The sequence below is a fragment of the Calidris pugnax genome, unplaced genomic scaffold (assembly GCF_001431845.1).
Source record: "Calidris pugnax isolate Ruff unplaced genomic scaffold, ASM143184v1 scaffold24, whole genome shotgun sequence".
Classification (NCBI taxonomy): Eukaryota; Metazoa; Chordata; class Aves; order Charadriiformes; family Scolopacidae; genus Calidris; species Calidris pugnax.
In genome coordinates this window covers 15,506,155-15,518,478 of record NW_015090922.1, presented here as the reverse complement: position 1 = coordinate 15,518,478, position 12,324 = coordinate 15,506,155, and the positions used below count along the sequence as shown (strand labels likewise).

Genomic DNA, 12,324 nt, shown 5'->3' with positions numbered 1-12,324 from the left:
AGAGCCTGATAATAGGACAGCTTCCTCTAAGTCAAAAGGCAACTTAAATTAATCACAGCAGTGCGCAACTTACGAGTTCAGTACTAAGACCCCAGGAGAACCTGCGAAAATATTGTATGTCCTATCAAAGTGTCAGAACACTGACCTTCCATAAAGGCCACAACAGGGTCTTGCAAAGGGGAAGGCAGGGGAAGGCAGGGGAAGGCAGGGGAAGGCAGGGGAAGGCAGGGGAAGGCAGGGGAAGGCAGGGGAAGGCAGGGGAAGGCAGGGGAAGGCAGGGGAAGGCAGGGGAAGGCAGGGGAAGGCAGGGGAAGGCAGGGGAAGGCAGGGGAAGGCAGGGGAAGGCAGGGGAAGGCAGGGGAAGGCAGGGGAAGGCAGGGGAAGGCAGGGGAAGGCAGGGGAAGGCAGGGGAAGGCAGGGGAAGGCAGGGGAAGGCAGGGGAAGGCAGGGGAAGGCAGGGGAAGGCAGGGGAAGGCAGGGGAAGGCAGGGGAAGGCAGGGGAAGGCAGGGGAAGGCAGGGGAAGGCAGGGGAAGGCAGGGGAAGGCAGGGGAAGGCAGGGGAAGGCAGGGGAAGGCAGGGGAAGGCAGGGGAAGGCAGGGGAAGGCAGGGGAAGGCAGGGGAAGGCAGGGGAAGGCAGGGGAAGGCAGGGGAAGGCAGGGGAAGGCAGGGGAAGGCAGGGGAAGGCAGGGGAAGGCAGGGGAAGCGCGGTGACGCCACTTAGCAACAGTCAGCCGTCCTCCTGCGCGCTGACGCAGGCGAGCACCTTCGGAAGCGGCTCTGTGCTTGCTTCGGCCTCCGTAGTTCCGTTCGCCCGGGGCCGGGCTTCCTCTTCCGGCCACGGAGCGGGGGCGGCCGGAGGCAGAGCGGCACCCGCCGGTGGAGGAGCGCTCGGGGCTTGGCCCCGCGGCAGCCGCGGGCAGCTCCGCAGCCAGCTCCGCAGCCAGTCGTGCTCCCGCGCCCCCCGCTCAGGGGCGGGGGGAAGGCCGGGGGGCCCGCCGGCACCGCGCTCGGTGAGGCGGGAGAGGCCGGGGCGGCGGCAGTGCCGGTAGAGCCGCTCTAGGAGTTGGAGTTGGAGTAGCGGCGTCCCAGGTAGGGAGGGCTGTCTGGGTCCTTCGTGGCTGCGCCCGCCTGTCAGCGGGTGGCAGCGTTAGTCGGGAACCGGAGACTCGCTCGGACGCCAGGGACGTTCAGACGCCCGGCCCTTATGAAACAGCAACTGATGTTTAACCTTCCCCTTCGTATCCGCTGGCGCTCGGCGACACCCAAAATACACGATTCCTTTGTTTTAAGAGTAACGGTGCTCTTACCGGTCTCCCGGGAGAGCGGAATACGGGGGGACTGGTGAGAGACCGGGAAGCGCAGGGGTACGCTGCCTCCCGTCCCGTCCCGTCCGCACGGATTGCGGGGACCTGCTCACACGGCTGGTGGCTGAATTTCTGCATTAAACTCAACTGAGGCCCTCCAAGTGGCACAGTGCTACATGCTATTTAATTCCGTGCTTTATTTAGCAGAAATGTTAACCTTGGAAAAAGTAAAAATAACATTATCTGTAAACATCGAATAATTTCAAAAGCTTTTACAACTAAAATCTGTAACATCTTTTGCAGGCTAAAAGAATCATTAAATGTTTGTCTTTAATAGCTTATTCTTGGATTTCATAACTGAGAATACTGGGTGTCATTAGTTCTCAGTATGGCAAGCAGCAGTTACCTTTTTTCAACACACCTTGCCCACTTCATGATATTGTTCTAACTACTTTGTAGATGGCAGTGTTTCTACTATTTTCCTATTACCTCATCATCTATCCCACTGTCTACACTTCATCAAGCACATAAAAAACCCAAGGGTCACCCCGAGATTAGCAGACACGCTTAGAGTAACTTTTATTTGTGTACTAAGCAGAGAACTTTGACATAGCCTGCTCCTCCTTGTGTAGTTACCACTGAACTACCTGAGCACACCCTTTGCCTTACTCATCTGATTTATGAACTATCCCGGTTTTAATTACTGGATTCCACATAATTGGGTCAGTAGGTTTTCCAGTCACACCTGTACTTTGAAGTGTAGTGAAACAAGTCTAAATGGAACACTGTATGCTGATAAAATATGAACCACCAAGTTCCATGGTTGTAAAATTGGTCATAAGGCTTTAGATGATATATCTGTATTGACTGAAATAAAATTTAGGTTTTTTTACAACTTCACTTACACTACTATTAGTCTAAATAATTTTTCTACTCACAATTTAATGTGAGATTTTGAATGGTAAGGAACTGCACTTCAGTTGGGTTTTACTTCATTTTACGTTCCTATTTCAGAACAGGAGCAGCAGAAGGGATGCATATGAAAAATACAGTTTAGCCATCAAAACCTATGTGACCTGCAATCAACTGAGTGCTTTGTCTTATCGCGGTAGCTCTCATGCTTCTTGATGCTATTCTCATCCTACTAACTTTGGAAGATAGCATACTAAAGTTACACTACAACATTCTTCAAACTAAGAGTTCTCTTAATTGCTGCTGGAAGGTATTCTGCAATACTGTTACCTTCTTTCAAAGGAAGAGGAGGTTTCAAGAGTCAGCTGTGACAGCCTAACTTCGTGCTAAAAGGAACAACTTTATTTATTCATTTGGGAAACTGGTTCCTGCTTTCTGCTTAAGAAACTTGGTATAAAAATAACCCAGCATGCAAGAAAATCTTTGCCACTTTAAAAAGCTGTATTAGCCTGCTTGGGGTGCAATGTCAGAAGCCCAACATCTGGAAGGAAGATGACACTGAGATCGTGTGGTGACAGCTATTAAGACAGCTCCCTTACCCAGGAGGTCTCACACCAAACAGTAGTAACTATATTGTCACTATCAAAAGGACGTAACGTACAGGAGAATCACCAACTGCAAGGAATGAGACAGGGAACAGGGTAGGCATTAGTTCTGCAAGTATAGGAGGGCAGAAATAAAGAACACAACCACGAACCAAGTGTTTATTGTTGCAGGAAAAAAAAAAAAGGTAACTTGGCAAATATTCAAGAATGGAAAGAATCTTCTATATGAATGATGCTCATAAGGCACCACCTAAAGTACAGCATTGGTAGATACTGTAGAGAACAGCCAGAAAATGTCATAAAAATGACAATTAAAAATATCAGGGTTGCGTCATATAACAAAAAATTGAAGAAAAAGTTATCTTTTAAGTTATTATGTCTACCTTCCAATGAATTTATGATTGCTTGCACATCTGTAGGGGGTATTAAGCAGTGCAATAGTTATCACAATCCTTTCTCCAATGCCTAAGGCTTAGATGGAAATTAGTAAAATAGATTATATGCTTCAAGGGTAAACAAAGTATCTTGGATTAAGTTAAATGAACGGTTGTTCATGTGGAGTGCTGTAAAATTACTGAGTTTATATATGCTATCTTCTTAAGATGAGGCAAACAAAATTAAGGATTTTTCAGATAAGGAGATAGGAGAGTAACACTTAGCATTTAAGTCATTAACATCTACATTAGTGTAGTAAGATCCAATGCAATACTGCCTACATTTCTGTTTTAACTTATAAGACAGAGTTATTGGCAGTTATTATTAACTCTGCACATTAAGTTACTATAACATCCTGCTAATCAAGCCAGTTCTCTTCTTCAGTACTGTACTCCCAATTCCTATTCTATCTTTTATCACCATATTTCTTCTCAGTAATCCTAGGATTCAACAATTAGCAAAGGAACAGATCATACTGCTTTAAAATTATTTTGTAGTTTGCACCAATGCTTTATTTGGAAACAAACTGCAATGCTATTACACTATCCGATAGTCACCTAACTCCTACTAAGTCTTCAGTTTAGTGCTACTTGAACCACAGAAAGGGCAGAGGGTTTTCTCCTTGTTGGAAGGAAAAACAGGGTTTAAAAACCTGACATGTTTTGCACCACTTACAACAGGTGGAACAGCATAAAAATCAAATATGTAACATATGTAAATGTTACATGTTTTCCTGCTATTTACAGGTATCATTTCAATAACCATCACTCATTCTGAGAGGGCAAATCAAAACATCTACTAGTAGGAAGCTGTTGTTTCAAATACTCTTTTTCATTAAATTCCTAATGCAGCAGAACATACAGAGCATTTAAGTTAAATATAGCCCCAGACTTTCCTTGACAGAAAAATTATAAGCAAGTTCTTTCTAGTGTTGGAAGAGACAAGAAGGATCACTGTGAGTTAGCAACTATGAGACCTCTTATCTTGGCTGTCATTCAGCAGCCAGAAGCTGAAAGACTGAATTCTTTCTGCTGCACTGATTTATTGCCTCCACAAAGTTTCTTGTTCCAGGCTGTTTAAGGCTTAAAGAGTTTTGCTTGGCATAGCATGAGGACTTTCATAAACATGCTACTACTCAACTCAAAGTTAGTCTGACATTTTATTTTCTAGTATATAAGATAGAGCATGAAGCCCTTAGGATCCTTTGACTTCATAAAAAAAGTTTTTTTTCATCCCTGTTGAAAATCATCACTAGTAACACAGGATTTTGTTGTTGTTGTTCTTGTTAGTTTTAATCTAAACAGTGTGAGATGCAGTGAATTTCTGGTCACATATCTTTTGAGAGTGTTTATTGAAATATTAACGTAATCAGTGTTCTAGAGGAGAATCTGTGTACATGCTCTTCCAAAAGATGGTTGAGTATTCCTAATCAGAAGCAAATTGTAGTAGCATCACAGGACAACAAAAAGGAATTCAAGTACACTGAGGTCCCAGGGGATAGTTTTAGAGGAAACTCTGAACATGACTGATTACTCTCTATTAAGCGAGAATTTCACTAACGCTGTTACAGATCTTCTTTAGAGGCCTGAAAGTGTGCATTTCCTATATAATTTACTTCATTAGAACTAAGTGAGAGTCACCATGTGGTTAGGATTCAAAATTTCAATCCAGTAGCCATCAGGATCCTGAACAAACGCAAGTCCTTTCATTTTACCTATTAGGACAAAAAAAAAAGTTAGGACTACGTGACTAGTTCTTAATGTCAAATATGACTACTTTGAGAAGTAGTTTTCCTCTTTCTACCTTTTGCATGACAATTAGTTCAAATTTAGAGAACTAATCCTGAAACACCCAGATTAGTTTTTAATCAGCTTCAATCTTTGTATGATAAATTGTGAACCTTGCTCTCAAAAAAGCTGTAGTTTAAAATCACTTTGAAATTATCTTTTGTCAATTGAAATAAGTTTTCTGCATATGCCCCTGCAAGTGTTCATCCTCTAAATTCACTTAAGTCTCTTTTCAATTTCTTGTTCTTATTCCTCTAGCAAGGAATCTAGAAGCTCAACTGCAATGTGTGTCAACTGAAGCTTCATGTGTTAATGTTACTTTCAAACTAAATAAAACAAAACCCACTGTTAGTACAGGCAACAGTCTGCCTTCTATAGCCAGAAGAAGAAGTATCACAGATTTGTGCATGCTGCTGAGTATTAGATGTCCATTTTGAAATGCATCTGTCCTAGAATTCTCATGAGGTCTCTTCATGAAAGAGAATCCAGTTGAAAAATGCAAAACTTCTCACCACTGACTTCTGCATTTTAGGCTATTTTACATAGACGTTCTTTGTCCGTGTATTCTCTAGACACTTGAGCTATACATTGTGCATTTTTTTACTAAAAGTTATAAAGTCAAATATGACAGAGACTAATGAGGCTATTTCTACCAGACCTGACAGAACAGTTAAAATTATAATAGCTAGCAGGTGTCATTAGTGGATTTAAATAAAAATTGCCAGAAAAGTTAATTACTCCATTTTAATAGGTGGAAGTAATTATGTCTTCTGAGTCATCTTATTCTCATATGATAAGAACCAAACAAATATGAAATGTTGGAATTTGATCCATGTTAAAGTAAATTCTGCGATAACTCTAGGCAGTAGTATACATAGTAAACTATGACATCAACAGAGCACGTGAATTTTAGTGAGGATCAGACTACATACAGAATGCATGTAGCTAGACTGATTGGCTATTATTACTGAGATGGATCTATTGTTAATTTTGCCCACTGTGTAAGAGAGCATACAGGTAACTTCTAAGCAGTGACAACTACTAGAAATATATTATCCTGCTTTATAGGTAGATCTACTAGGCAGAATATATTAAAAACAAGGAAGAAAATTAACTTGCATTTCTGATCAAGACTTACCATCATCTGGTTTCTTCACAAATTTCACTCCTAGTTCTTCAAACCTCTTACAAGCTTTATAGACATCAGGGACAGCAATTCCAATGTGGCCTGTGCAACAAAGTAAAAAGAACGAAGTACACTGTAAGTATTGCTGAGTGTTCTAGGAAAAGGTTTGCTCAGCATTTCATCTTGTGCAAAATGTTTACATGCTGTAGTTCACAGAAGATATGATTCTATACAAGAAAAACACTGCTTCCAGAAAGACACGCACTTTGGGTATTAACATTAGTCTCCTTCAGAAAGTCGGCTTTTTGATAATACCTTTTAAAATAGGAACTCTAGACTTAAAATATCTCATATTGTTTAGATGAGAATATTATCTAGAATAGGAAGAAGTAACTGTTTTATCTGTATTTCCTTTCTTGAAGCATGTCCACATAACAGCATTTTGTTGCATTTGCTCAGTTCAACAGTACACAGAGTTTGTCATTAATGGTCTATTTGTAGAGACTAGCACTATGCAAGGCCTGAGCTTACAAATCAATTCAGAAGCTTTAAATGTCAAGGGGCTACACCGAGTAGGAAACTTATTTTACAAGCCAGTGACCTTTCAAGCACTCAAAATATCAAATCAAGCCACACACTCTACTCAACGCTACAAACAGAATTCCCTGTTCTAGCTTAAAATGAGTAAACAGTGGATTATAAAACAGAAATCCAAATGTAAATCAGCCTGAACACCATGATAATCTGATACACAACAGCAATTACTGTTCTTCATTCAGTAGCTACTATTAGCATGTGTTTGCTTGCCAAAGGATTAAATTCTTTATAGAAATTCTAACCATGGCTCATTACTCTGAAACACATTTGTTGATCTATTTTCATGATCTTTCACAGCATTACATGCTGGAAGAAGAGAGGTAAAGCATGAGATGCAACTCCCCTTCTTTCCTAGTGGTAGTACATTGATCCATATAAGTTTAAAATATTTTCTCTATTAGTCCTCATAAAAATAAAGCCTACAGCACATACTTAGCCAATAACCTTTGCACAGAATTTACACTGTTGTTTTCTAAAAAACACTTGAAACACTGTTTTTCCCCAATACACAAGAGAAAAAAATGTAATCACAATAAACCAAAGCTTAAAAACTGCAGACACAAAACTAAAGACCTACCAAATCCTCGGGGATCTGAATTGCCATTGTGGTAAGACTGATTATCATCATTTTCAGTGCCCCAGTTGCTGTAAGAAATAATTATTACATATTGAAGAAAAGCATCAAAATTAACAAATCCTAAATGCTGAGTTTCCTGAGGAAGGTAAGTTGTTTCTCCTAAGAAACCAAAGAATTTCAGCTGTGGCTGCATTTACTAAGCTATCAAGCTTTTCCGTAGTCACAGGTCCTAGGGATAGTCTTGGGGCTAATCCAGTCAAGTTCACAGCCCTTCACTAGTATTCAGGTTCTACATCTGAATAAATCAGAGACACTCTTGTCTCATTCAGATTAGAAAGAAGGTTGCACTGCATTGGAGAGTTTATCTACCCATCACTGGGGAACACTGAGGGGTTTTTTGGACATTCTTTCTGCACAATTACAATGATTAGTAGTATTAACCAAATTGTCTTGTTTACAGGAAGTGTATGTTTTGACTTAATACCTCCTCTGATTAGATTGCAAAAGTAATAGCTATCCATTATTAGGATGCTTTGGGGATCCAAATAAAATTCTAATCACACTGAGTCTTTCTAAATTCTGTGGCTTCCCTACCCAGATGGCATGCATACTCAAAATACAGCAAGCATTATTTTTTATTTATGTACCACTGTTCACCTAGCAGTTTGGAAAAGCTCTAAAAAGAATGATTAAGCTTGCCAAGTATCCAAGATCTCAAACATATTTTAAGGCTGCAAGACAGTGAAGATGTTTCCACAGTAATGATTACATTTTTTATTCAATCCAACAGGATTTACACTCATACACTTGTGTTTAATCACTGTTAGCTAACTATCATCTCTCATTATGTTAATACTTACTGTGTCAGTTCAAGCGTAGCTTTTCTAGAGAAGGTCCAAGGTGTTCTCTCTGCTTTATCTTTTGGGATATCATTTTTATCTTCATATGCCAGGAAGTAGAGTGAGAACTTCATGGTAGGAAAGTCAAATTTTTGAAGCAGTCTAAATGGCAACAATTATTTCAAAATAGTAACTTTAAAGGACAATCAGGTAGCTTGCAAATAAACTAAGATGCTTCCCCCATAGAAGAATTATTGCTGTGATTTTTTTTGCCTTTCTGACTGTAACCCACATCTTAAAACACTTACATTTTGAACTATCAAATTGAAACATTCCAGAACTTATTACAAACTTACAAAAATTAGAAGAATCAATATTTTAAAGCTGAACTATCAAGTAACTGAATAGCAAAGCCAGTACAAAGGCTTGCATCTTGAGGTTGTCACTCTGTTACTTGGCTGTACTTCCTCAGGAAGATCTTTATCCACCTTAAAATATCACCAAAGAATAAAAAGATTTGCTTTGAAACTTTACTTTGTTCTGGAGAGCTCACTGGAACCAGACAAAGCTTAAGAATACATCAGGACTGAAAAACAAACATACCTTTTCATGAAATATTTTTACAATTTCAATAGCTAAGTATAATGATAAAATCCATTTCAAATGTCTCAATTTAATCAATTAAACAATACTTGAGGTCAGGAAAAGTTCCTTATAATATGTATCCCTTTGCTAGATGCAAGAAGTCACCCACTTTTCTGTGAAATATTTGATACATCTCTACTTACACCTCCTTTCAAGAGATGGTGTGGCATACTTCAAATCATTTTTATGTACGACATTTCACCAGAAAAAGTAGGCATGCAAAGCAAATCTAATTTTTTTTTCATCTTACTAAGTATTTATTTCAAAATTTCTGACACCCACATGTTCACTAAAGTGGAAATACTTTATTTTACCACAGTTCGGACTTATTTCAAGATGTTTAAAACTATGCTAGAATTTTATTTTGAAATGAGTTATTTCAAATGTCAAGAACGTGCAAAGAGCCTTAGCATAAATATGTTAGGCTACTGCAGGGCATCTGCCTCTCAACAGCCTTCTCCAAAAGAATGGGTTTGAACCCCACTTCCAGCCTTGTTCTCTTATGAGCAGAAGTGGTCATAAGCCACATCCGAGAATTAGTAGAAAGATTTATAGCAATGACTCCTGATTATAAGCACTGTCATGAAAGTTACCAGATAGCTAAAGGCTCAGTGAGGAGGAAATAAACAAGTTGTACACTGATAATTAGTGACCTATTTAAGAAAAAAAGAAATTTCTAGTCAAGGCCAATATTGTTTCATTTGCAGCTTAGGCATTAACTGTGCTTTGGGAGTTCTCAGATGTTGCCAGACTGTCCAGCTGGGCATCAGCTGATGGGCCAACATTGTTTATATACTTAGACCAATTAGTATAATTACATCAAAAGAACAAAAACTTTTCTTTTCAGAAGAATAGCAGAAAAAACCAAAATTATTGTAGCATACAACTTCTACTCACGTCATTCCAAGAACTCTTGTATAAAAATCCAATGACTTCTTAGGATCCTTCACTCTTAGCATTGTCTGCTGAAACATAAAATCCTGTGGGGGGAAAAAAAACATCAACAAGAAATTGATTATGGGTGTTAGCAAAGATGCTAGTTAGTATTAATCTAAAACTAGCAGGTTTAGAAGAAACAAACAGAGTACTACAGTAAGTGTAAATAAAACCTCTTGTCCTGATCCTACACATACAGATTTGTGTTAAATAAATACGCCTTTGTAACACAATGTCTAAAACAAATAAACAAAACGACCAGTGGTATCACTCAATATATATTATCAGTGGTATCAAAAGGGGGTATCACTCTTATCTTCATTATTATTTTATGGAGCTGTACTGCACATAAACCACTTTGCATCCAAGCACACTAGGAACATGATTATTTGGACGTTACTGCAGACACAGAATTTAAATAAAGCTAGATTCCTGAACTCATTATTTTATTTTCCTGAACTCATTATTTTTATTATTTCATTGCACAGGTGTTGAATTTCTCTCAAGCTTGATGATGTCGTGGCAGCAAAACTGGCATGCAATTCTGCAAGGCGATTTTTCTCAATCCAGCGGGTAACTTTATACACCAAGGGCTACGAACAACTAAGCGGATGAAATGTGAATGACGGGATAGGCTTCACAGGCGTATTAAAAGAAAAGAAAAAAAAAAAAAAAGAGAAATGTAGAAAAATCGAAGTGCAATTACAAGGTTCTAATAAAAAAATAAAATCGTTTGGGGTATTTTGGGGGATTGTTTTCGCGGCCCTGGCATGAGCTGTCCGGAGAGCCCCCGGAGGCCGGGTTGCGGAGGGCAGCGCGGGCGCTGTCTGCCTTCAGCCCCGGCTCCACCGCGGCCCCGAGCACCGGCAAAGGCGCCCTCCGGGCCGAGCGCGCCGCGGCCGGCCTGGCCACCCGGCGGGATGGCACCGGGGCTCGCAACCCACCGGCCCGGCAGATCCGCCCTTCACCACGATGGTGAAACCGAGCCGGGTCGCCCGACCCCGAACTGGTCTCGCCACCAAGAGCGCCCCCCGAGCGCCGGCACGGCTCCCCGCGAGCGGTCTCCGGAACCCTTCCTCGGCCCCGTACCGCCTCCCACCCGCCGCACGTCCGCCCGGCAAACCGAGGGTGGGCCAAAGCCCGCCTGCAGCCCCCGGGGCGACCTCGTCACCCCCATCCACCCCACCTTCGTGCTGGCATCCGGCTCCGAGCAGGCACCATAGGCCGCCTCGTCACTCAGACCGCTGAGCTCCGCTGTGGCCGCCATATCGGAAGAGGAGGAAGAGGAGGAGGAGGAGGAGGAGGCGGCGGTGGCCGGGGGAAGGCGGTGCCTCGCCCCGCTCCGCCCCGGGGTCTCCAATGGAGCGCGTAGGTGTCGGGGAGGGTCCGGGGATGCCTGGTGATTTCTATAAGCCCTCCCTCACCCCGACTGTGGAGTTAATTAGCCGAAGTGTGGAACGAACCCAGGAATCCTCCACGTTGCCGTGAGGATGCTCCCGTCGCTGCTGCCGGCAGGCTGAGGGTGCTGTACCCAGCTCTCATGGAAGAGCGCTGTTTTTTTGTAAATCATAGCATGGTTTAGTTTGGTAAGGACCATACAGATCACCTAGTTCCAACCCCCTGCCATGGACAGGGACACCTTCCACTAGACCAGGTTGCCCAAAGCCCCATCCAGCCTGGCCTTGAACGCTTCCAGGGATGGGGCATCCACGACTTCTCCGGCCATCCTGTGCCAGTGTCTCACCACTCCCTCAATACAGAATTCTTCCTAATATCTAATCTAAATCTACCCTCTTCTAGTTTGAAGCTATTACCCCTCATCCTGTCACTACATGCCTTTGTAAAAAGTCCATCTCCAGCTTTTTTGAAGGTGCCTTCCAGGTACTGTAAGGCTGCTATAAGATCTCCCCGGAGCCTTCTCTCCGACCCCAACTCTCTCAGCCTGTTCTTGCAGGAGAGGTGCTCCAGCCCTCTGATTATCTTCCTGGCCCTCCTCTGGACCCGCTCCAACAGGTCCTTCTTTCCACTGGTGGCATCTTGGTGTGGTTGGAACGCTTGGCACTGCCCATTCAGCCCCGTGTGGAAAAGCACCCGCGGGGTGCTGGTTTTTGGTACGGAGAGGTGTTGGCTTCTGCCTTTGCCTTCAGGCTCTGAGGGAAGATTTCAAGTGGCGCTTGACGCTTGTCAGTGTTACACAGTGACATTTATTATAAACGTTTATTTCAGGTCTAAAAAAAGCATCATCATCTTTCTTATGACAACTCAGCATGAAAACCAGGTTTGAATATTCTGGAGGGGAAAAATAAAAATACAGTTTGGATAACTGAAAGCCCTTTCGCAGTGCGGGACTCTGGCCGCGTTCCTTAAGTGATTTCCACAGATACATTTACAAACAACCCCCGAGCAAGTAAATTTACAGCCGCCGCGCAGAGCATGCCCGGTGCCCAACGCGCCGCTCCAGCTCCCGGGGGTCGCATTTCGGCCGGGCTGGCGGCGGAGGGCAGAAGCCGGCCGGGGACCCTCAGCCCCCGCGGCTCCCCGCCGGCGCGGGGACGGAGCG

General features: G+C 42.6%; 2 protein-coding genes across 2 annotated transcripts in view; both read right to left on the bottom strand.

Annotated features, from left to right (window-relative positions):
• Positions 1-784, bottom strand: part of BTBD9 (BTB (POZ) domain containing 9) — a 117,392-nt gene extending 116,608 nt beyond the window's left edge. Inside the window, exon 1 of the mRNA XM_014950696.1 lies at positions 765-784. The gene's annotated coding sequence lies outside the window, so the exon portion shown is untranslated. The remainder of the gene's footprint in view (positions 1-764) is intronic.
• Positions 785-2,967: 2,183 nt separating this feature from the next.
• Positions 2,968-11,082, bottom strand: GLO1 (glyoxalase I). The gene is made up of 6 exons (XM_014951102.1): positions 10,951-11,082; positions 9,726-9,808; positions 8,205-8,345; positions 7,345-7,412; positions 6,183-6,272; positions 2,968-4,971 (listed from the first exon to the last, which is right to left on the bottom strand). The coding sequence occupies exons 1-6, from the start codon at positions 11,029-11,031 to the stop codon at positions 4,883-4,885; spliced, it is 552 nt and encodes a 183-aa protein (XP_014806588.1). The 5' UTR covers positions 11,032-11,082; the 3' UTR covers positions 2,968-4,882.
• Positions 11,083-12,324: the final 1,242 nt, after the last annotated feature.